Genomic DNA, 18,754 nt, shown 5'->3' with positions numbered 1-18,754 from the left:
TCACAGGGATAGGACTCCCTTGATGATCACAAGAGCATGGGAGGGTCCTCTTCTTTGAGCAGCAGGTTGAATTTGAGTGGCAGGGTCAGAGTGAGGAGTCCTCTGCTCAGCAAAGCAGCCAATCCTTCTGTCATATTGAGCAGAAGTCAAGTCCCCATGCCACATTTGATGGTGCAAGCTGAGCTTTTGGGGGGGGGGGGGCCTACTCTCACTTTGGGGCACCTGGCCCATGTGGTGGTGCAGCCAAAAGGTTTTATTGTGGGGGCAAAGAGGAGTGTCATCTTGAATGTCAGAGTAAATGAGCTTCAAGCATCATACTGAATTCCTTCAATTCTTCCATAAGAAAGTAGTATTTAGAACTTAAATCTCAAGTTTCTACTAAAAGTGATATTAGTATTCCATCAATTTGGTGGTTCCTGCTTTTTTCCCAAAAGCTTCATGCACATCATGGGGAGTGGGTTTTACACATTTAAGACAATATTTAAAAAGCATTATTTAGCTTATTACATGAACAGTACTGCCAGTCTATTTTGTTTGTCCCTTGATTGTTAAAAACAAACTGGAAAGCTTACTACCCTAAAGGAAGCTTTTTTGCTGGCTTGTAGACTGCAATTTGCACTGTTATAACCTAGCATGCTTACCTCTCAACAGTGCAGTAAAAACATATTGGGTCAGAGCTGTGGCACTTTTAATTCACTGCTGCCTAAGTAGCATGTGTCTAGTGTATAGCACATTTGGTCGAGCAGTCCTCTATGTGGTCTTTTTAGTTTTTCAGCTCTCCTTGCAGTTCTTTTGGATTGTTGTGAAAAAGCTATAATTTGAAGATAGGTAACAACCCACTGATATGGAATTCCCCACTTGTGACTTTCATTCTGCCTGTTGTCGGATAAAACAAAGTTGCTTACCTGTAATGGGATTCTCCATAGACAGCATGATAAATCAGAAACACATTCACTTGCCATCTTAAGGAATTGACTTCTGAACCCTAAAGGTGCTTGTGATGTACCATCTATATGTGCAGTCCCATTCATACTCTAAAAAAAAAAATAAAAAATGATTTTTTAAAAGCTCTGAGCCATTTGGATGCTTAAACGGGTGATGTCACAGTAAGTCTACAGAGAACCCTTGTTAAAAGTAAACATCTTTATTAAGCATCATTATTTTAGCATATGTGTACTGTTTAGCTATTCCTGAAAACAAAAGTATTTATTGTGTTTTACTTCACCAGGTACACTTTGATAGTGTGGGTGGACTTTCCAGTCATATTGCTTCACTGAAAGAAATGGTGGTTTTTCCTTTGCTTTATCCAGAAGTCTTTGAGAGATTTAAAATTCAGCCTCCAAGGTACTGTTTATACTATTTTCATCATTTTCATCAGGAAAGGTAATAAATAGAAATAAATCAAAACATAGAAAAGAAAATAAGGTGATACGCTTATGGTTAGCTTTCGAAGGTAACCTTCAGATCAGAAATAATCAAATGTTGACAAATATCAGAATACTAGTAAAAAAAAAGCCTGTTTCTCATTGAAATGAAACGGGCGCTAGCAAGGTAATCACCTTCTGCCATTAATGTTAAGGGAAGTTCCAGGGTCGTCGTCCTTCCCTTCCAGTTCCAGGCCCCCTCCCTCTGAATTTTAAGTCATCCTGACTTACCTTGTCTGGGTTATGGCGACCGGCAGCAGCGGTAAAAAGCATGCAGGCTCGACACTTCAGTTTTCCCTTCTCTGTCTCTCAGCTCTGGTCCCACCCTCATTTCCTGTTTCTGCAAGGGTGGGACCAGAGCTGAGAGAGAAGGGAAGCCTGCACGCTTTTTACCATGCGAGGTGTCAGGATGACTATTACAATTCGGAGGGGGCCTGGAACTGGGAGGGAGGGGGGACGGACGACGACCCTGAAACTCGGAGGGAGAGAACGAACTTCCGGTGGGTGAATATTATATGCAGCCTTCCCTTCCCTCCGAGGGCGGGGCACTGAGTGCGAGGCCTGTGGTTGGTCCCTTCTCCTTCTGACGTCGCGTTTCTTTCCCTGGCAACTATATAGAGTTCCCTTGAGGGCGGGGCGATTACGAACACTACATGGCTTCACTGCCACGGAGTCAGCTTCAGAACGTTGGAGGTGCAAATTATTATATTAGATATAAGTGAAACACAAAAGCATTCCAATGACTCTCATTTTTGTTTTCCATTCCTTTCCAAATAATACCTAACATTCTATTTGCTTTCTTAGCCACCGCAGCACACTGAGCAGAAGGTTTCAACATATCAATGATGACACCTAGATCCCTTTCCTGGTTGGTGACTCCTAACATGGAACCTTGCATTACGTAGCTATAATTCGGTTTCCTCTTTCCCAGATGCATCATTTTGCATTTGCTCACCTTAAACGTCATCTGCTATTTAGATGCCCAGTCTCATAAGGTCCTTGTAATTTTTCACAATCCTTTTGCAATCTAACAACTTTGAATAACTTTGTGTCGTCAGCAAATTTGATTACCTCACTAGGTATTTATAAATGACCATCTCTATGTTAAAATGAGGACGTTATAATACCTTTTATATCGCTCCATGGGGCGACCGCACCTCGAACATTGTGTTCAATCCTGGTCACCACATTTCAAAAGATATAGTGGAATTTTAAAAAGCTACAGAGAAGGGCGATGGAAATGATAAAGGGGATGGAACGACTTTCCTTTTAGGAAAGGCTAAAGCAGCTAGAGCTCTTCAGCTTGTAGAAAAGACGGCTGAAGGGAGATATGATAGAGGTCTATAAAATAACGAGGATTAGGGGGCACGCGATGAAGTTACAAAGTAGTAAATTTAATATGAATCGGAAAACAATTTTCTTCAATCAGTGTGTAATTAAACTCTGGAATTTGTTTCCAGAGAATATAGTAAAAGCAGTTAACTTAGCAGGGTTTAAAAAAGGTTTGGATGGCTTCCTAAAGGAAAAGTTCATAGACCATTATTAAAATGGACTTGAGGAAAATCCACTGCTAATTTCTAGGATAAGCAGCAAGGAGCGGAGGAGTAACCTAGTGGTTAGTGCAGTGGACTTTGATCCTGGGGAACTGAGTTTGATTCTGTTTTAATGCCCCCCTTTTAGACCCCTCCAGGGTTACCCAGACCCATGGGGGTCTGTTCTGGGAAGGCATCAGAAGGCGGAGTTCACACCTTATTCCCATGACCACAGCTTTCTGTCTTTCAGGATCTAGGTGTATCTTGGGCCATTTATGTTCCCACATATATATTATTAAAATCTACCCTAATTAGTTGGAAAAGTGAGTGTCACCTGTGTGTGGATTATTTGGTAGAGCAAATGATAGATAAACAGTAGAAATAAAGACAAAGATAGTTTTCAGAAATAGGATTTTGTTTATTCTTACCAAAATAAAGTCTTCTATTCAATACATTCATCTGACAAATTCTGGATTCAGCTGACCGGAGCTCTGCGTCCTAGATGCGTTGGGGAGAACCTCCAACGATCTATCTGATGCCCTTCTTTATATAGTATCTGGTCCTTTTTTTCTCTAATATTGCTTAATCTATGAATCATACTTTGCTTTCCGGCCAGGTGTCCATCTGTACCATCTCCTTTCCTGTTCTAGCTATTTTGAGAGATTGAGACATTTCCCTTTTTGTAAACATTTCCTTAGATACGGGTATCCAAACATCCAAACAAGAACAAAACAACTTTTGTTATGAAGATATCTAAATTTGGATATATCAGGTTCATATCATCTTGTGATCTGAGTGCCAACTTATTAAAAACATTCTCCATCTTACAAACCAAAATTTCCATTTTCATCCATAATTTCTACATCATATGTGTTACATTCAATTTGAAAGTTGTACCAGGTTTCATTAAGACTCATCATGCAGTCCTGCTATTGCAGGTTCTCTGCTATAAGGCCATCAGCTTGTTATCAGGCCTAGTCAATGCTTTTCAGCTGTTTAAAGCTATGTAGCTTGGCCTGCCACTATTCCAGTGGATAGGTCTTAAGCTAGAACACATATTAACTTGCAGGAAAAGCAAGTCCTTGCTCAGCCAGTCATAGATTTTTAAACCTAGCTGGTATTTTTACAGCCTGAGTCCTAAAATCTGGCCTTCCACCCTTCCGGTGGGCATCCAGTGAGGGCCTCTTGCTGTACTATAATTATACAATTCCCACTGCAGCTCCTTGTGACTCTGGGCAAGTCACTTAACCCTCCATTGCCCCTGGTACAAATAAGTACCTGAATATGCTATGTAAACCGCTTTGAATGTAGTTGCAAAAAAAAACTCCACAGAAAGGTGGTATATCAAGTCCCATTTCCATAAAATGTATTGTACATTTTTGGGATCTTGCCAGGTACTTGTGACCTGGATTGGCTACTGCCCCAGTGTGGGCAATACTTGTACTTAGAGCTGGGTGTAAGTCCTGTCTGGTGAGTGTCAAAATATTTCATTATTTTGATTTCAAAGGTCTTATGTTCCTAGATCATCTTAAAATTTCCTTTTAATGTTCTTACACAGTAACATAGTAAATGACTGCAGATAAACCCATACGGTTCATCCAGTTTGCCCAACAAGGTAAACTCATTTTCTCCGAGGACAAGCAGGCTGCTTGTTCTCACTGATGGGTGACGTCCACGGCAGCCCCTCCAATCGGAATACTTTACTAGCAAAGGCCTTTGCTAGTCCTCGCGCGCCGATGCACACCGCGCATGCGCGGCCGACTTCCCGCCCGAACCGGCTCGTGTTCGTCAGTCTTCTTTTGTCTGCGCTCGGGACGGTCGTGTTTGCGCCGTTCGCGCCCCTTAAGTTGACCCTCGCGCGTCTTTTAGCTTTTGCTTACAAAAAAAAAAAGGGATTTTGAAAAGACCTTTTCGGTCTTCTTTCCCTTCCCGTATTTCCAGTTTTTGCCCCGCTAAGTTTATTTTCGTTTTCGGGGTAGGCCCTTTTGAGGCCTCGGGTCGAGTTTTTTCTCTCCCTCTTTTTTGGTGCCTTTTCCGCCATTACGAGTTTTGATTTCGCTGGCGTGATTTTTCCGCCCATGTCATCGAAGTCTCCCAGCGGCTTCAAGAAGTGCACCCAGTGCGCCCGGGTAATCTCGCTCACTGATAGGCACGCGTCGTGTCTTCAGTGTCTGGAGGCTGGGCACCGCCCGCAGGCCTGTAGTCTTTGCGCCCTTTTACAGAAAAGCACTCAGGTAACGAGATTGGCCCAGTGGAACATTTTGTTCTCGGGCTCTTCGTCGGCAACAGCACCGGGGGTATCGAGTGCATCGACGTCGACAGCGTCAAGACCTCCGACCTCGGCGGCGACTGTATCGATTGCATCGAGGCATCGACCCTCTGCATCGTCGGTACCGAGACATCGGAAGCCTGCTTCGGCATCGGTGGTACCGGGACCTCCACTAGTGCTGATGTCGTGGGACGGTGGTGCTTCGACTGGAGTGCAGGTGAGGGCTGTCCATTCCCCTGCTGGTGGCGGTGAGCCTTCGGGTGGGTCTCCCCCTACACTGTGAGGGCTTCTGCGGTACAGCCCCCCTGAGACCGACCTTCTTCGGCCTTGGCCCCGAGGAAGCGACGGTTGGATTCTACGTCCTCCTTGTCAGTACCGGGAAGCTCCGGTGACATGCTTAGTTTGAAAAAGTCAAAGAAGCATCGACACCGGTCTCCTTCCCGCATCGGTACCGAGAGCTCTGGGTCGCCGAGGGAGTCGGCACCCAGTAGGCATCGGCACCGGGAGGACCGCTCACCCTCTGTTCAGGAGGTGTCGATGCGCTCCACCTTGGACAGCCCGGAACAGACTCTGACTTCGACGCCTGCATCGGCTTCTGTGTCTTTCTCCACAGCCGCCCTGCACGAGAGTCTCCGGGCCGTTCTTCCAGAGATCCTGGGAGAGCTGTTGCGCCCTTCCCCACCGGTACAGTCGAGTGAGGCGCCGGCTGGCCCCTTGCCCGGGGTGAGGTCTCAGACATCGGTGCTGCTTGCGGTACCGACTGTGGCCGCCTCCCAGGAAGGCTCCCCGACGACGTCGGTGGAGGGAGCTTCGCCGGTGCTGGCGAGGGAGTCTACCTCTCGACGCTCACACCGTGGCCGTGTTTCCACGGAGTCGTGCCGGGCTCGGCTTCAGACACAGGTTCATGAACTTGTGTCTGATACCGATGGTGAGGCCTCGTGGGAGGAGGAGGAGGACATCAGATATTTCTCTGACGAGGAGTCTGATGGCCTTCCTTCTGATCCCACTCCCTCCCCTGAAAGGCAGCTTTCTCCTCCCAAGAGTCTGTCTTTTGCAGCCTTTGTCCGGGAGATGTCTACGGCCATCCCCTTCCCGGTGGTTGTGGAGGACGAGCCCAGGGATGAAATGTTTGAGCTCCTGGACTATCCTTCTCCACCTAAGGAAGCGTCCACAGTACCCATGCATCATGTCCTAAAAAAGACATTGCTGGCGAACTGGACCAAGCCTCTAAGTAATCCCCACATTCCCAAGAAGATCGAGTCCCAGTACTGGATCCATGGGGACACAGAGCTGATGCGCACTCAGTTGCCTCACGACTCTGGTGTTGTGGATTTGGCCCTAAGGAAGGCTAAGAGTTCTAGGGAACGTGCTTCGGCGCCCCCGGGCAAGGACTCTAGAACCTTAGACTCCTTTGGGAGGAAGGCCTACCATTCTTCTATGCTCGTGGCCAAAATCCAGTCTTATCAGCTCTACACGAGCATACACATGCGGAACAATGTGCGGCAGTTGACGGGCTTAGTGGACAAGCTCCCTCCTGAGCAAGCCAAGCCATTTCAGGAGGTGGTCAGGCAGCTGAAGGCGTTCAGACAATTACTGGCCAGAGGGGTGCATGACACCTTTGATGTTGCGTCCAGGGCCGCTGCTCAAGGTGTGGTGATGCGCAGACTCTCATGGTTGCGTGCCTCCGACCTGGAGAATAGGATCCAGCAGCGGATTGCGGACTCGCCTTGCCGAGCGGACAATATTTTTATAGAGAAGGTCGAACAGGTGGTAGAGCAGTTCCACCAGCGGGATACCGCTTTCGACAAGTTCTTCCGCCGCCAGCCTTCAGCTTCTACCTCCATAGATAGACGTTTTTATGGGGGAAGGAAGACTGTTCCCTACTCTTCTGGTAAGCGTAGGTACAATCCTCCTTCTCGACAGCCTGCGGCCCAGGCTAAGCCCCAGCGCGCTCGCTCTCGTCAGCAGCGTGCACCTCAGCAAGGCCCCTCGGCTCCCCAGCAAAAGCAAGGGACGAGCTTTTGACTGGCTCCAGCAGAGCATAGCTGACATCAATGTGTCAGTGCCGGGCGATCTGCCGGTCGGGGGGAGGTTGAAAGTTTTTCACCAAAGGTGGCCTCTCATAACCTCCGACCAGTGGGTTCTCCAAATAGTCCGGCAAGGATGCACCCTCAATTTGGTTTCCAAACCTCAAATTGCCCACCGGGAGCTCAATCCTACAGCTTCCAGCACAAGCAGGTACTTGCAGAGGAACTCTCCGCCCTTCTCAGCGCCAATGCGGTCGAGCCCGTGTCATCCGGGCAAGAAGGGCTGGGATTTTATTCCAGGTACTTCCTTGTGGAAAAGAAAACAGGGGGGATGCGTCCCATCCTAGACCTAAGGGCCCTGAACAAATAACTGGTCAAGGAACAGTTCAGAATGCTTTCCCTGGGCACCCTTCTCCCCATGATTCAGGAAAACGATTGGCTATGCTCTCTGGACTTCAAGGACGCCTACACGCACATCCCGATACTGCCAGCTCACAGACAGTATCTGCAATTTCAGCTGGGCACACGTCACTTCCAGTACTGTGTGCTACCCTTTGGGCTTGCCTCTGCGCCCAGAGTGTTCACGAAGTGCTTGGCTGTAGTAGCAGCGGTGCTTCGCAGGCTGGGAGTGCACTTGTTCCCCTATCTCGACGATTGGCTGGTAAAGAGCCCATCCAAGGCAGGAGCTCTACAGTCCATGCAGATGACTATTCGCCTCCTGGAGCTACTGGGGTTTGTGATAAATTATCCAAAGTCCCATCTTCTCCCAGTGCAGAGACTCAAATTCATAGGAGCTCTGCTGAATTCTCAGACGGCTCGTGCCTATCTCCCAGAGGCGAGAGCCAACAACTTGTTGTCCCTCGTCTCGCGGGTGCGAGCGTCCCAGCAGATCACAGCTCGGCAGATGTTGAGATTGCTGGGCCACATGGCCTCCACAGTTCATGTGACTCCCATGGCCCGCCTTCACATGCGATCTGCTCAATGGACCCTAGCTTCGCAGTGGTTTCAGGCTGCTGGGGATCTAGAAGACGTGATCCACCTGTCCACGAGTTTTCTCAAATCCCTGTATTGGTGGACGATTTGGTCCAATTTGACCCGGGGACGTCCTTTCCAAATTCCTCAGCCACAAAAAGTGCTGACTACGGATGCGTCTTTCCTGGGGTGGGGAGCTCATGTCGATGGGCTTCACACCCAAGGAAGCTGGTCCCTCCAGGAACGCGATCTGGAACGCTCTGAAGGCTTTCAGAGATCGGTTGTCCACCAAATTATCCAAATTCAGACAGACAACCAAGTTGCCATGTATTACATCAACAAACAGGGGGGCACCGGATCTCGCCCCCTGTGTCAGGAAGCCGTCAGCATGTGGCTTTGGGCTCGCCGTCAGGGCATGGTGCTCCAAGCCACATACCTGGCAGGCGCAAACAACAGTCTGGCAGACAGACTGAGCAGGAATATGCAACCTCACGAGTGGTCGCTCAACTCCCGAGTAGTGCGACAGATCTTCCAGGTGTGGGGTACCCCCTTGGTAGATCTATTTGCATCTCGAGCCAACCACAAGGTCCCTCAGTTCTGTTCCAGGCTTCAGGCCAACAACAGACTGGCACCGGATGCCTAACTCCTGGACTGGGGGGAGGGTCTCCTGTATGCTTATCCTCCCATACCTCTGGTCTGGAAGACTTTGTTGAAACTCAAGCAAGACCGAGGCACCATGATTCTGATTGCTCCCTTTTGGCCGCGTCAGATCTGGTTCCCTCTTCTTCTTGAGTTATCCTCCAAAGATCCGTGGAGATTGGACTGTTTTCCGACCCTCATCACACAGGACGAAGGGGCGCTTCTGCATCCCAACCTCCAGTCTCTGGCTCTCATGGCCTGGATGTTGAGAGCGTAGACTTTGCCTCTTTGGGTCTGTCAGAGGGTGTCTCCCGCATCTTGCTTGCTTCCAGGAAAGATTCCATTAAGAGGAGTTACTTCTTTCTATGGAGGAGGTTTGCCGTCTGGTGTGACAGCAAGGCCCTAGATCCTCGCTCTTATCCTACACAGACCCTGCTTGAATACCTTCTGCACTTGTCTGAGTCTGGTCTTAAGACCAACTCTGTAAGGGTTCACCTTAGTGCAATCAGTGCATACCATTACCGTGTGGAAGGTAAACCGATCTCAGGACAGCCTTTAGTTGTTCGCTTCATGAGAGGTTTGCTTTTGTCAAAGCCCCCCGTCAAACCTCCTACAGTGTCATGGGATCTCAATGTCGTTCTCACCCAGCTGATGAAGCCTCCTTTTTGAGCCACTGAACTCCTGCCATCTGAAGTACTTGACCTGGAAGGTCATTTTCTTGGTGGCAGTTACTTCAGCTCGTAGAGTCAGTGAGCTTCAGGCCCTGGAAGCCCAGGCCCCTTACACCAAATTTCATCATAACAGAGTAGTCCTCCGCACTCACCCTAAGTTCTTGCCAAAGGTTGTGTCGGAGTTCCATCTGAACCAGTCAATTGTCTTGCCAACATTTTCCCCGTCCTCATTCCTGCCCTGCCGAACGTCAGCTGCATACATTGGACTGCAAGAGAGCATTGGCCTTCTATCTGGAGCGGACACAGCCCAACAGACAGTCCGCCCAATTGTTTGTTTCTTTTGATCCCAACAGGAGGGGAGTGGCTGTGGGGAAACACACCATATCCAATTGGCTAGCAGATTGCATTTCCTTCACTTACGCCCAGGCTGGGCTGGCTCTTGAGGGTCATGTCATGGCTCATAATGTTAGAGCCATGGCTGCGTCAGTGGCCCACTTGAAGTCAGCCACTATTGAAGAGATCTGCAAAGCTGCGACGTGGTCATCTGTCCACTAATTCACATCTCATTACTGCCTGCAGCAGGATACCCGACGCGACAGTCGGTTCGGGCAGTCAGTGCTTCAGAATCTGTTCGGGGTTTAGAATCCAACTCCACCCCCCTAGGCCCATGTTTATTCTGTTCCAGGCTACACTCTCAGTTAGTTGGAAAAATTGTTAGGTCAATCTCAGTTATGTCCTCGCCGTTGCGAGGCCCAATTGACCATATTTGTTGTTTTGAGTGAGCCTGGGGGCTAGGGATACCCCATCAGTGAGAACAAGCAGCCTGCTTGTCCTCGGAGAAAGCGAATGCTACATACCTGTAGAAGGTATTCTCCGAGGACAGCAGGCTGATTGTTCTCACAAACCCGCCCACCTCCCCTTTGGAGTTGTGTCTTCCCTTGTATTGTCTTGCTACATATGGGACTGACGAACACGAGCTGGTTCGGGCGGGAAGATGGCCGCGCATGCGCGGTGCGCATCGGCGCGCGAGGACTAGCAAAGGCCTTTGCTAGTAAAGTGTTCCGATTGGAGGGGCTGCCGTGGACGTCACCCATCAGTGAGAACAATCAGCCTGCTGTCCTCGGAGAATACCTTCTACAGGTATGTAGCATTCGCTTTACATAATATGTGATACTTTATATGTATACCCGAGTTTGATTTGTCCTTGCCTTTCTCAGGGCACGGACCGTAGAAGTCTGCCCAGTACTGTACTGTTCTTGTACTAAGTTGTGAAGCTAATGTCAAAGCCCCTTAAAATTTACACTCCAGGCCATCCCTATCCAGTCACGATCAGGACGTAGATTGTAGAAGTCTGCCCAGCTCCCATTTTGTTTCCCAATTACCTGCGTCACCATCCAATCTCCACTAAGATTCTGTGAAACCATTCCTTCTAAACAGGATTCCTTTGTGTTTATCCCACGCATGTTTGAATTCCATTACCGTTTTCATCTCCACTACCTCCCGCGGGAGGGCATTCCACATATCCACCACCCTCTCCGTGAAAAAATACTTCCTGACATTAGTCCTGAGTCTGCCCCCCCTTCAACCTCAATTCATGTCCTCTAGTTCTACCGCCTTCCCATCTCCAGAAAAGGTTCATTTGCGGATTAGTACCTCTTTCTCCTTTCCTTCAAGGTATACGTGTTCAGGTCAGCAAGCCTCTCCTTGTAGAGTTTGCAACGCAAATCCCATACCATTTTTGTAGCTTTTCTTTGCACCGCTTCCAGTCTTTTTATATCTTTAAGATACGGCCTCCAAAACTGAACACAATACTCCACATGGGGCCTCACCAATGACTTGTAGAAGGGCATCAACAACCTCCTTACTTCTGCTGGTTATGCCCTTCTCTATGCAGCTTAGCATCCTTCTGGCCATGACGGTCACCTTGTCGCATTGTTTCTTCACCTTTAGATCCTCAGACACCAACACCCCAAGGTCTCTCTCCCCTCCTATCCAGTATCTCTTTTGGTTTTCTGCACCCCAAGTGCATCAGTCTACAGTTCTTGGCATTAAATTTTTACTCCTATAATAACCACAGGGACTTCTTTGTTCAATTTCTTATAAACATTCTCCGAAGACAAGCAGGTTCGATATTCTTACGTATGGGTCGTCGTCCGGAACTTTGAAAGCAAAAAGAATTCTCCAGAATGCGCTGTCGCGCGGACTGAACGCAATGTACATGTGCGAACGGCTTCCCACCCGCGACGTGAGTATTCCCTAATCAGTTCTTCTTTATGCGCGACTTTGGAAAGTTGTTTTCGCCTCTTTCCACTTTTCGGCTCAGGAGAACCGTGTTTTTGGCATTTATCAATCAGTTTTCTTTTCTTTCATTGTCCCGGTTTATCAAAATTAAAAAAAAAAAAAGCCTTTTTTTCCTTTATTTTCTTAGGTTTTTCTTCCTCTTTAAAGTTTCCTTATTTTTTCGACGCAGCTGTCCTTTAGGCTGCTCAGTCGGGCTGTTTTCCCCTTTTTGTGCCCCTTTTTTCTTGGCACCAACTGCCGTTTTTCCCTCCGTCATCAAGGACACCCAGCGGCTTCAATCGTTGTACTCGGTGCAACCGGACCATTTCAAGTACTGACCCCCACGCCTGGTGTCTCCAATGTCTTGGGCCCGATCATCTGCCAGCTTCTTGTGAGCTGTGCAAGTTGATGAAAAAGCGGACCCAGGTGGCTCGAGAGGCTCAGCGTGAGAAACCTTTTCCAGATCGGTCCGGTCCTTTGGCATCGACATCGGTACTGAGGTCATCGGCGTCGAGGGAAGCATCGACATTGGGAGTTCAGGTAATGGCTGCCAAAAGACCACAATATGCTGGGAGCAGCAAGGCATCGAGCGGGTCTACACCTGTCTCAAGGCCTACTGCTATGCAGGCCCCCCCCGGGACCGACCTTCGTCGGACCCAGCCCTGATGAGGCGTGAGGCCACGTCCTCTTCGGTACCGAGGAGTCTCGATGATGGGCGTCTAGCGAAGGCGAAGAAGCACCGTCATCAATCTCCTTCCATGCACGGTACCGAGAGCTTCGGGAAGTCGGCACCCGAGAGAAGCATTGGCGCCGGGAGGACCGCTCGGCCTCCATTCAGGAGGTGCTGGTCATCTGGCAAACTGGTACCGGCTCTCGAGCCCCCTCAGATTCTGCAACCGACTCCTCCACCGGCCCCCCAGCCTTTTCCGATGGAAGCTCTCGACGAGCGCATCAGGGCCTTTCTTCCAGAGCTCCTGGAAGTATTGCTCCACCAATCTGCCTTAGTGTCGGGGGTGCTTGCGACTTCCGTACTGACTGCAGAAATGCCATCTGGGCCATCACATGTGAGGAGGTCCCCGTCCTTGGTGCCGCTTGCGGTACCGGCATCGGCTGCCAACCGGGTTGATCCCCCTCGACGTTGGTGGAGGAAGCTTCACCGGAGTCTAGGCAGTGGTTGACTACTCGACACCCCCCCCACGAGGTCATCGATCCTCGTCTTAGGGAGCTTTTGTCCAACACCGATGAGTGTTCGTGGGAAGAGGAGGAAGATCCTAGATACTTTTCGGAGGAAGAGTCATGTGGGGTTCCCTCTGATCCTACTCCGCCAATTGAGAGTAGAATGTCTCCACCTGAGAGTTTCTCTTTTTCATCTTTTGTTATGGAAACGTCTAAAGACATTCCATTCCCTGTGGAGGTTGTGGATGAGCCCAGGGCCGAGATGCTCGAGGTCTTGGATTATCCTTCGCCTGCTGAGGTTGCTACGGCCCCCTCGCATAATACACTGAGGGAAGTGCTTATGCGAAATTGGTCATGTCCTCTTTCTAATCCTGTGGTCCCCAAAAAATCCAAGTCCCAGTACAGAGTCCATGGAGAGCCTGTAATGGTGAAGGCCCAACTTCCTCACGATTCCATGGTGGTAGACTCTGCTCTCAAAAGAGCCAAGAGTATTAGACACTATGCTTCGGCCTCCAGGCAGAGAGTCTAGAACCTTGGATTCTTTTGGGAGAAGAACGTATCAGGCCTCTATGCTCACCGCTAAGATCCAGACGTACCAGCTCTACACGAGCATCCACTTGTGGAACTTGGTGAGGCAACTGTCCAGTTTAGTTGAAGCACTTCTTCAGGAGCTTGCTGAACCTTTTCACCAGGTGGTCAGGCAGCAGAAAGCGTGTCGCAAATTCCTGGCCAGAGGGTCTTACGGCACTTTTGATGTGGCATCCCGAGTAGCTGCTCAAGGTATAGTGATGCACAGACTCTCATGGCTGCGTGTTTCTAACCTGGTTCATAAGACCCAACAGCGAATGGCGGATGTTCTTTGCCGGGGGAATCTCTTTGGAGAAAAAGTAGAGGACATGGTCGATCAGATAAAAAAGCATCATGATGCCATGGATTCTCTCTCCTGCCGGAAGTCTTCTGCTACTGCCTCCTCTTCTAGGAGGTTTTTTTAGAGGGAAGAGGCGTGCTTCCTATTCCTATAACAGGTGTAGGTACACTCCTGATTCTTGGCAGCCGGTTCAGCCCCAGCATGTGCGTTCCTGTCAACGCTGTGCACCTAAGACCCCTAGGACTCCCCAGCAAAAGCAAGGGACGGGCTTTTGACTGGCTCCAGTGCAGCATAGCCTCCGTACAAGTGTCCGTGCCAGACGGCTTGCCCGTCGGGGGGGTGGTTGATATTTTTTCACCAAAGGTGGCCTCTTATAATGTCTATTAGATTGTAAGCTCTTTGAGCAGGGACTGTCTTTCTTCTATATTTGTGGAGCGCTACGTACGCCTTGTAGCGCTATAGAAATGCTAAATAGTAGTAGTAGGATACACTCTCAATTTGGAATCCAAGCCTCCAAATTGCCCGCCGGGAGCTCAGTCCTTCAGCTCCCAGCACAAGCAGGTACTTGCAGAGGAACTCTCCGCCCTTCTAAAGGCCAATGCGGCCAAACCCATTCCACCAGAAGAAGAAGGGCTGGGATTCTATTCCAGGTACTTCCTTGTGCAAAAGAAAACGGGGGGGATGCGTCCCATCCTAGACCCAAGGGCCCTGAACAAATTCCTAGTCCGGGAAAAGTTCAGGATGGTTTCCCTGGGCACCCTTCTTCCTGTGATTCAGGAAAACGATTGGCTATGCTCTCTGGACTTAAAGGATGCTTATACACACATCCCGATACTTCCAGCTCACAGGAACGATTTTCGATTCCGTCTGGGAGCGCAGCACTTTCAGTACTGTGTACTGCCCTTTGGCCTAGGATCAGCACCCAGGGTCTTCACAAAGCGCTTGGCAGTTGTCGCAGCATTGCTACGCAGACTGGGAGTGCATGTGTTCCCTTATCTCGATGATTGGCTGGTGAAGAACACCTCAGAGGCAGGGGCTCTACAGTCCATGCAGATGACTATTCAACTACTGGAGCTACTCGGCTTTGTTATAAATTACCCCAAGTCCCATCTTTTCCCTGCTCAGAAACTGGAATTTATAGGAGCTCTGCTGGACTCAGGACGGCTCACTCCTATCTTCCCGAGGCGAGAGCAGACAATCTTCTGTCTCTAGTTTCCATGGCCAGAGCGTCTCAGCAGATCATAGCTCGGCAGATGTTGAGGCTCCTAGGCCAAATGGCCTCCACAGTTCATGTGACTCCCATGGCGTGTCTTCACATGAGATCAGCTCAATGGACCCTAGCTTCCCAGTGGTCTCAAGCTGCGGGGGATGTAGAGGATGCAATCCAGCTGTCCACCGTTTTTCAAAATTCCCTTCAGTGGTGGTCAATTAGATCCAATCTGACCCTGGGACGTCCCTTTCAAGTTCCTCAGCCACAAAAAGTGCTGACAACGGATGCATCCCTCCTGGGGTGGGGCGCTCATGTAGATGGGCTTCATACTCAGGGAGTTTGGTCCCTCCGGGAAAAAGGTCTTCAGATCAATCTCCTGGAGTTGTGAGCGGTCTGGAACGCTCTAAAGGCTTTCAGAGTTCGGCTGTCCAATCAAATTATCCAAATTCAGACAATCAGGTTGCAATGTACTACATCATCAAGCAGGGGGGCACCGGATCTCGCCCCCTGTGTTGGGAAGCCGTCCAGATGTGGCTTTGAGCTCGCCGTCACGGCATGTTTCTCCATGCCATGTATCCGGTAGGCGTAAACAGTCTGGCCGACAGATGAAGCAGGATTATGCAACCTCACGAGTGGTCGCTCAACATGGGCGTGCTACGCAAGATCTTCCGAGAGTGGGGCACCCCCTAGGTGGATCTTTTTGCCACTCAGTTCATTCACAAGGTTCCTCACTTCTGTTCCAGACTTCAGGCCCACGACAGACTAGCGTTGGATGCTTTCCTCCTGCATTGAGGGACAGGCCTTCTGTATGCGTATTCTCCTATACCTCTAGTAGGGAAGACTTTGCTGAAACTCAAGCAAGCCCGTGGGACCATTATTCTGATTGCTCCCTTCTGGCTGCGTCAGATTTGGTTCCCTCTTCTTCTGGAGCTATCCTCCAAAGAACCGTGGAGATTGGAGTGTTTTCCAACCCTCAGAACGAGGGTGCGCGTCTGCATCCCAACCTCCAGTCTCTGGCTCTCACGTCCTGGATGTTGAGAGCATAGAATTTGCTTCCTTGGGTCTCTCTGAGGGTGTCTACCGGGTTCTGCTTGCTTCCAGGAAAGATTCCACGAAGAGGTGTTACTTTTTCAAATGGAGGAGGTTTGCCGTCTGGTGTGATAGCAAGGCCCCAGATCCTCGCTCGTGTCCCACTCAGACCCTGCTTGAATACCTTCTACACTTGTCAGTCTCGTCTAAAGACCAACTCCGTAAGAGTTCATCTTAGTGCAATTAGTGCTTTTCATTATCGTGTAGAGGGTAAGCCTATCTCTGGACAGCCTTTAGTTGTTGGCTTCATGAGAGGTTTGCTTTTGTCAAAGCCCCCTGTCAAACCTCCACCAGTGTCATGGGATCTCAACGTCGTTCTCACCCAGCTGATGAAGCCTGCTTTTGAGCCTCTGAACTCCTGCCATCTGAAGTACTTGACCTGGAAGGTCATTTTCTTAGTGACTGTTACTTCAGCTCATAGAGCCAGTGAGCTCCAAGCCTTGGTAGTGCATGCTCCTTCTCTCGAGTTTCATCACAATAGAGTAGTCCTCCGCACGCACCCTAAGTTCTTGCCAAAGGTAGTGTCGGAGTTCCATCTGAACTAGTCAATTGTCTTGCCAACGTTTTTTCCCCATCCTCATACCCGCCCTGCTGAACGTCAGTTGCACTCCTTGGACTGCAAGAGAGCATTGGCCTTTTACGTGGAGCGGACAAGCCCCTTCAGACAGTCTGCCCAAATGTTTGTTTCTTTTGATCCCAACAGAAGGGGAGTCGCAGTCAGGAAACGCACAATTTCCAGTTGGCTAGCAGATTGCATTTCCTTCACTTATGCCCAAGCTGGGCTGAATTTTGAGAGTCATGTCACGGCTCATAGTGTTAGAGCCATGGCACCGTCGGTGGCTCACTTGAAGTCAGCCACATGTTCACATCTCATTACTGCCTTCAGCAGGATACCCGACAGGACAGTCGGTTTGAGCAGTCTGTGCTGCAGAATCTGTTCGGGGTTTAGAATCCATCTCCACCCCCCCTAGGCCCATTTTTATTCTGTTCCAGGCTGAACTCTGTTAGATGTTTCTGGTTTTAGGTCAATCTCAGTTATGTCCTCACTGTTGCGAGGCCCAATTGACCTTCTTTGTTGTTTTGAGTGAGCCTGTGTGCTAGGGATACCCCAGTCGTGAAAACAAGCAGCCTGCTTGTTCTCGGAGAAAGCAAAGATACATACCTGTAGCAGGTGTTCTCCGAGGACAGCAGGCGATTGTTCTCACAAACCCGTCCACCATCCCTTTGGAGTTGTTGTTCTCCTTGGTTTATTGCTTTTGATATAATTGAGCGGGGACTCGCGTGCTTCCTTGGGTTCTTTCGGCGTGTGTCTTCCGAATCTTGCTGGCTTCCAGGAAAGATTCGACTGAGGTGGTGGTCTTTTAAATGGAGGAGGTCTGCCGTATGGTGTGACAGCAAGGCCATAGATTCCCTTTTTTGTCCTTCACAGACCCTGCTTGAATACCTTCTACACTTATCGGAGTCTGATCTCAAGACCCAACTCTGTAAGGGTTCACCTTAGTGCAATTAGTGCTTATCGGCGTGTAGAGGGTAAGTCTATCTCTGGACAGCCTTTAGTTGTTCACTTCATGAGAGGTTTGCTTTTGTCAGTCCCCTGTCAAACCTCCAACAGTGTCATGGGATATCAACATCATTCTCACCCAGCTGATGAGAGCTCCTTTTCATCCACTGAGTACCTGCTATCTGGAAGGTTGTTTTCTTGGTGGTTGTTAATTCAGCTCGTAGGGTAAGTGAGCGTCAGGCCTTAGTAGTGGATGCACCTTATACTAAGTTTCATTACAAAAGAATAATCCTCCACACACACCCTAAGTTCCTGCCGAAGGTGGTGTGGGGAGTTCCATCTGAACCAGTCAATAGTCTTTGTCAGCATTCTTTCCCCGACCTCATGCCCATCCTGGCGAAAACAGTTTGCACACCTTGGACCGCAAGAGAGCATTGGCCTTTTACATGGAGCGGATGAAGCCCTTCAGACAGTCCACCTAGCCTTTTGTTTCACTTGATCCCAACAGGATGGGTCAGTTCAGCAAGCTGAAGAGTAGTAAATCACCGGGACCTGATGGTATTCATCCCAGAGTATTAATAGAACTAAAAAATGAACTTGCAGAGCTACTGTTAGAAATATGCAATCTGTCCCTAAAATCGAGTGTAATACCGGAAGACTGGAGGGTAGCCAATGTTACTCCGATTTTTAAGAAGGGTTCCAGAGGAGATCCGGGAAATTATAGACCGGTGAGTCTGACGTCGGTGCCGGGCAAGATGGTGGAGGCTATTATTAAGAATAAAATTGCAGAGCATATACAAAAACATGGACTGATGAGACAAAGTCAGCACGGATTTAGTGAAGGGAAGTCTTGCCTCACCAATCTAATGCATTTTTTTGAGGGGGTAAGCAAACATGTGGACAATGGGGAGCCGGTTGATATTGTATATCTGGATTTTCAGAAGGCGTTTGACAAAGTGCCGCACGAAAGACTCCTGAAGAAATTGCAGAGTCATGGAATCGGAGGTAGGGTATTATTATGGATTAAGAACTGGTTGAAAGATAGGAAGCAGAGAGTAGGATTGCGTGGCCAGTATTCTCAGTGGAGGAGGGTAGT

At 49.1% G+C, this 18,754-nt stretch overlaps 1 protein-coding gene across 3 annotated transcripts in view; it reads left to right on the top strand.

Annotated features, from left to right (window-relative positions):
• ATAD2 (ATPase family AAA domain containing 2) overlaps positions 1-18,754 on the top strand; it is a 393,801-nt gene that overhangs the window by 175,520 nt on the left and 199,527 nt on the right. For all 3 annotated transcript variants that reach the window (XM_030218745.1, XM_030218753.1, XM_030218736.1), the window contains exon 11: positions 1,229-1,344. In XM_030218745.1, coding sequence (XP_030074605.1) covers positions 1,229-1,344 — 116 coding nt within the window. The remainder of the gene's footprint in view (positions 1-1,228; positions 1,345-18,754) is intronic.

The sequence above is a fragment of the Microcaecilia unicolor genome, chromosome 1, assembly GCF_901765095.1.
Source record: "Microcaecilia unicolor chromosome 1, aMicUni1.1, whole genome shotgun sequence".
Taxonomy (NCBI): domain Eukaryota; kingdom Metazoa; phylum Chordata; class Amphibia; order Gymnophiona; family Siphonopidae; genus Microcaecilia; species Microcaecilia unicolor.
Note: the sequence above shows the minus strand (reverse complement) of the source record. Positions and strands in the feature narration are given on the sequence as shown.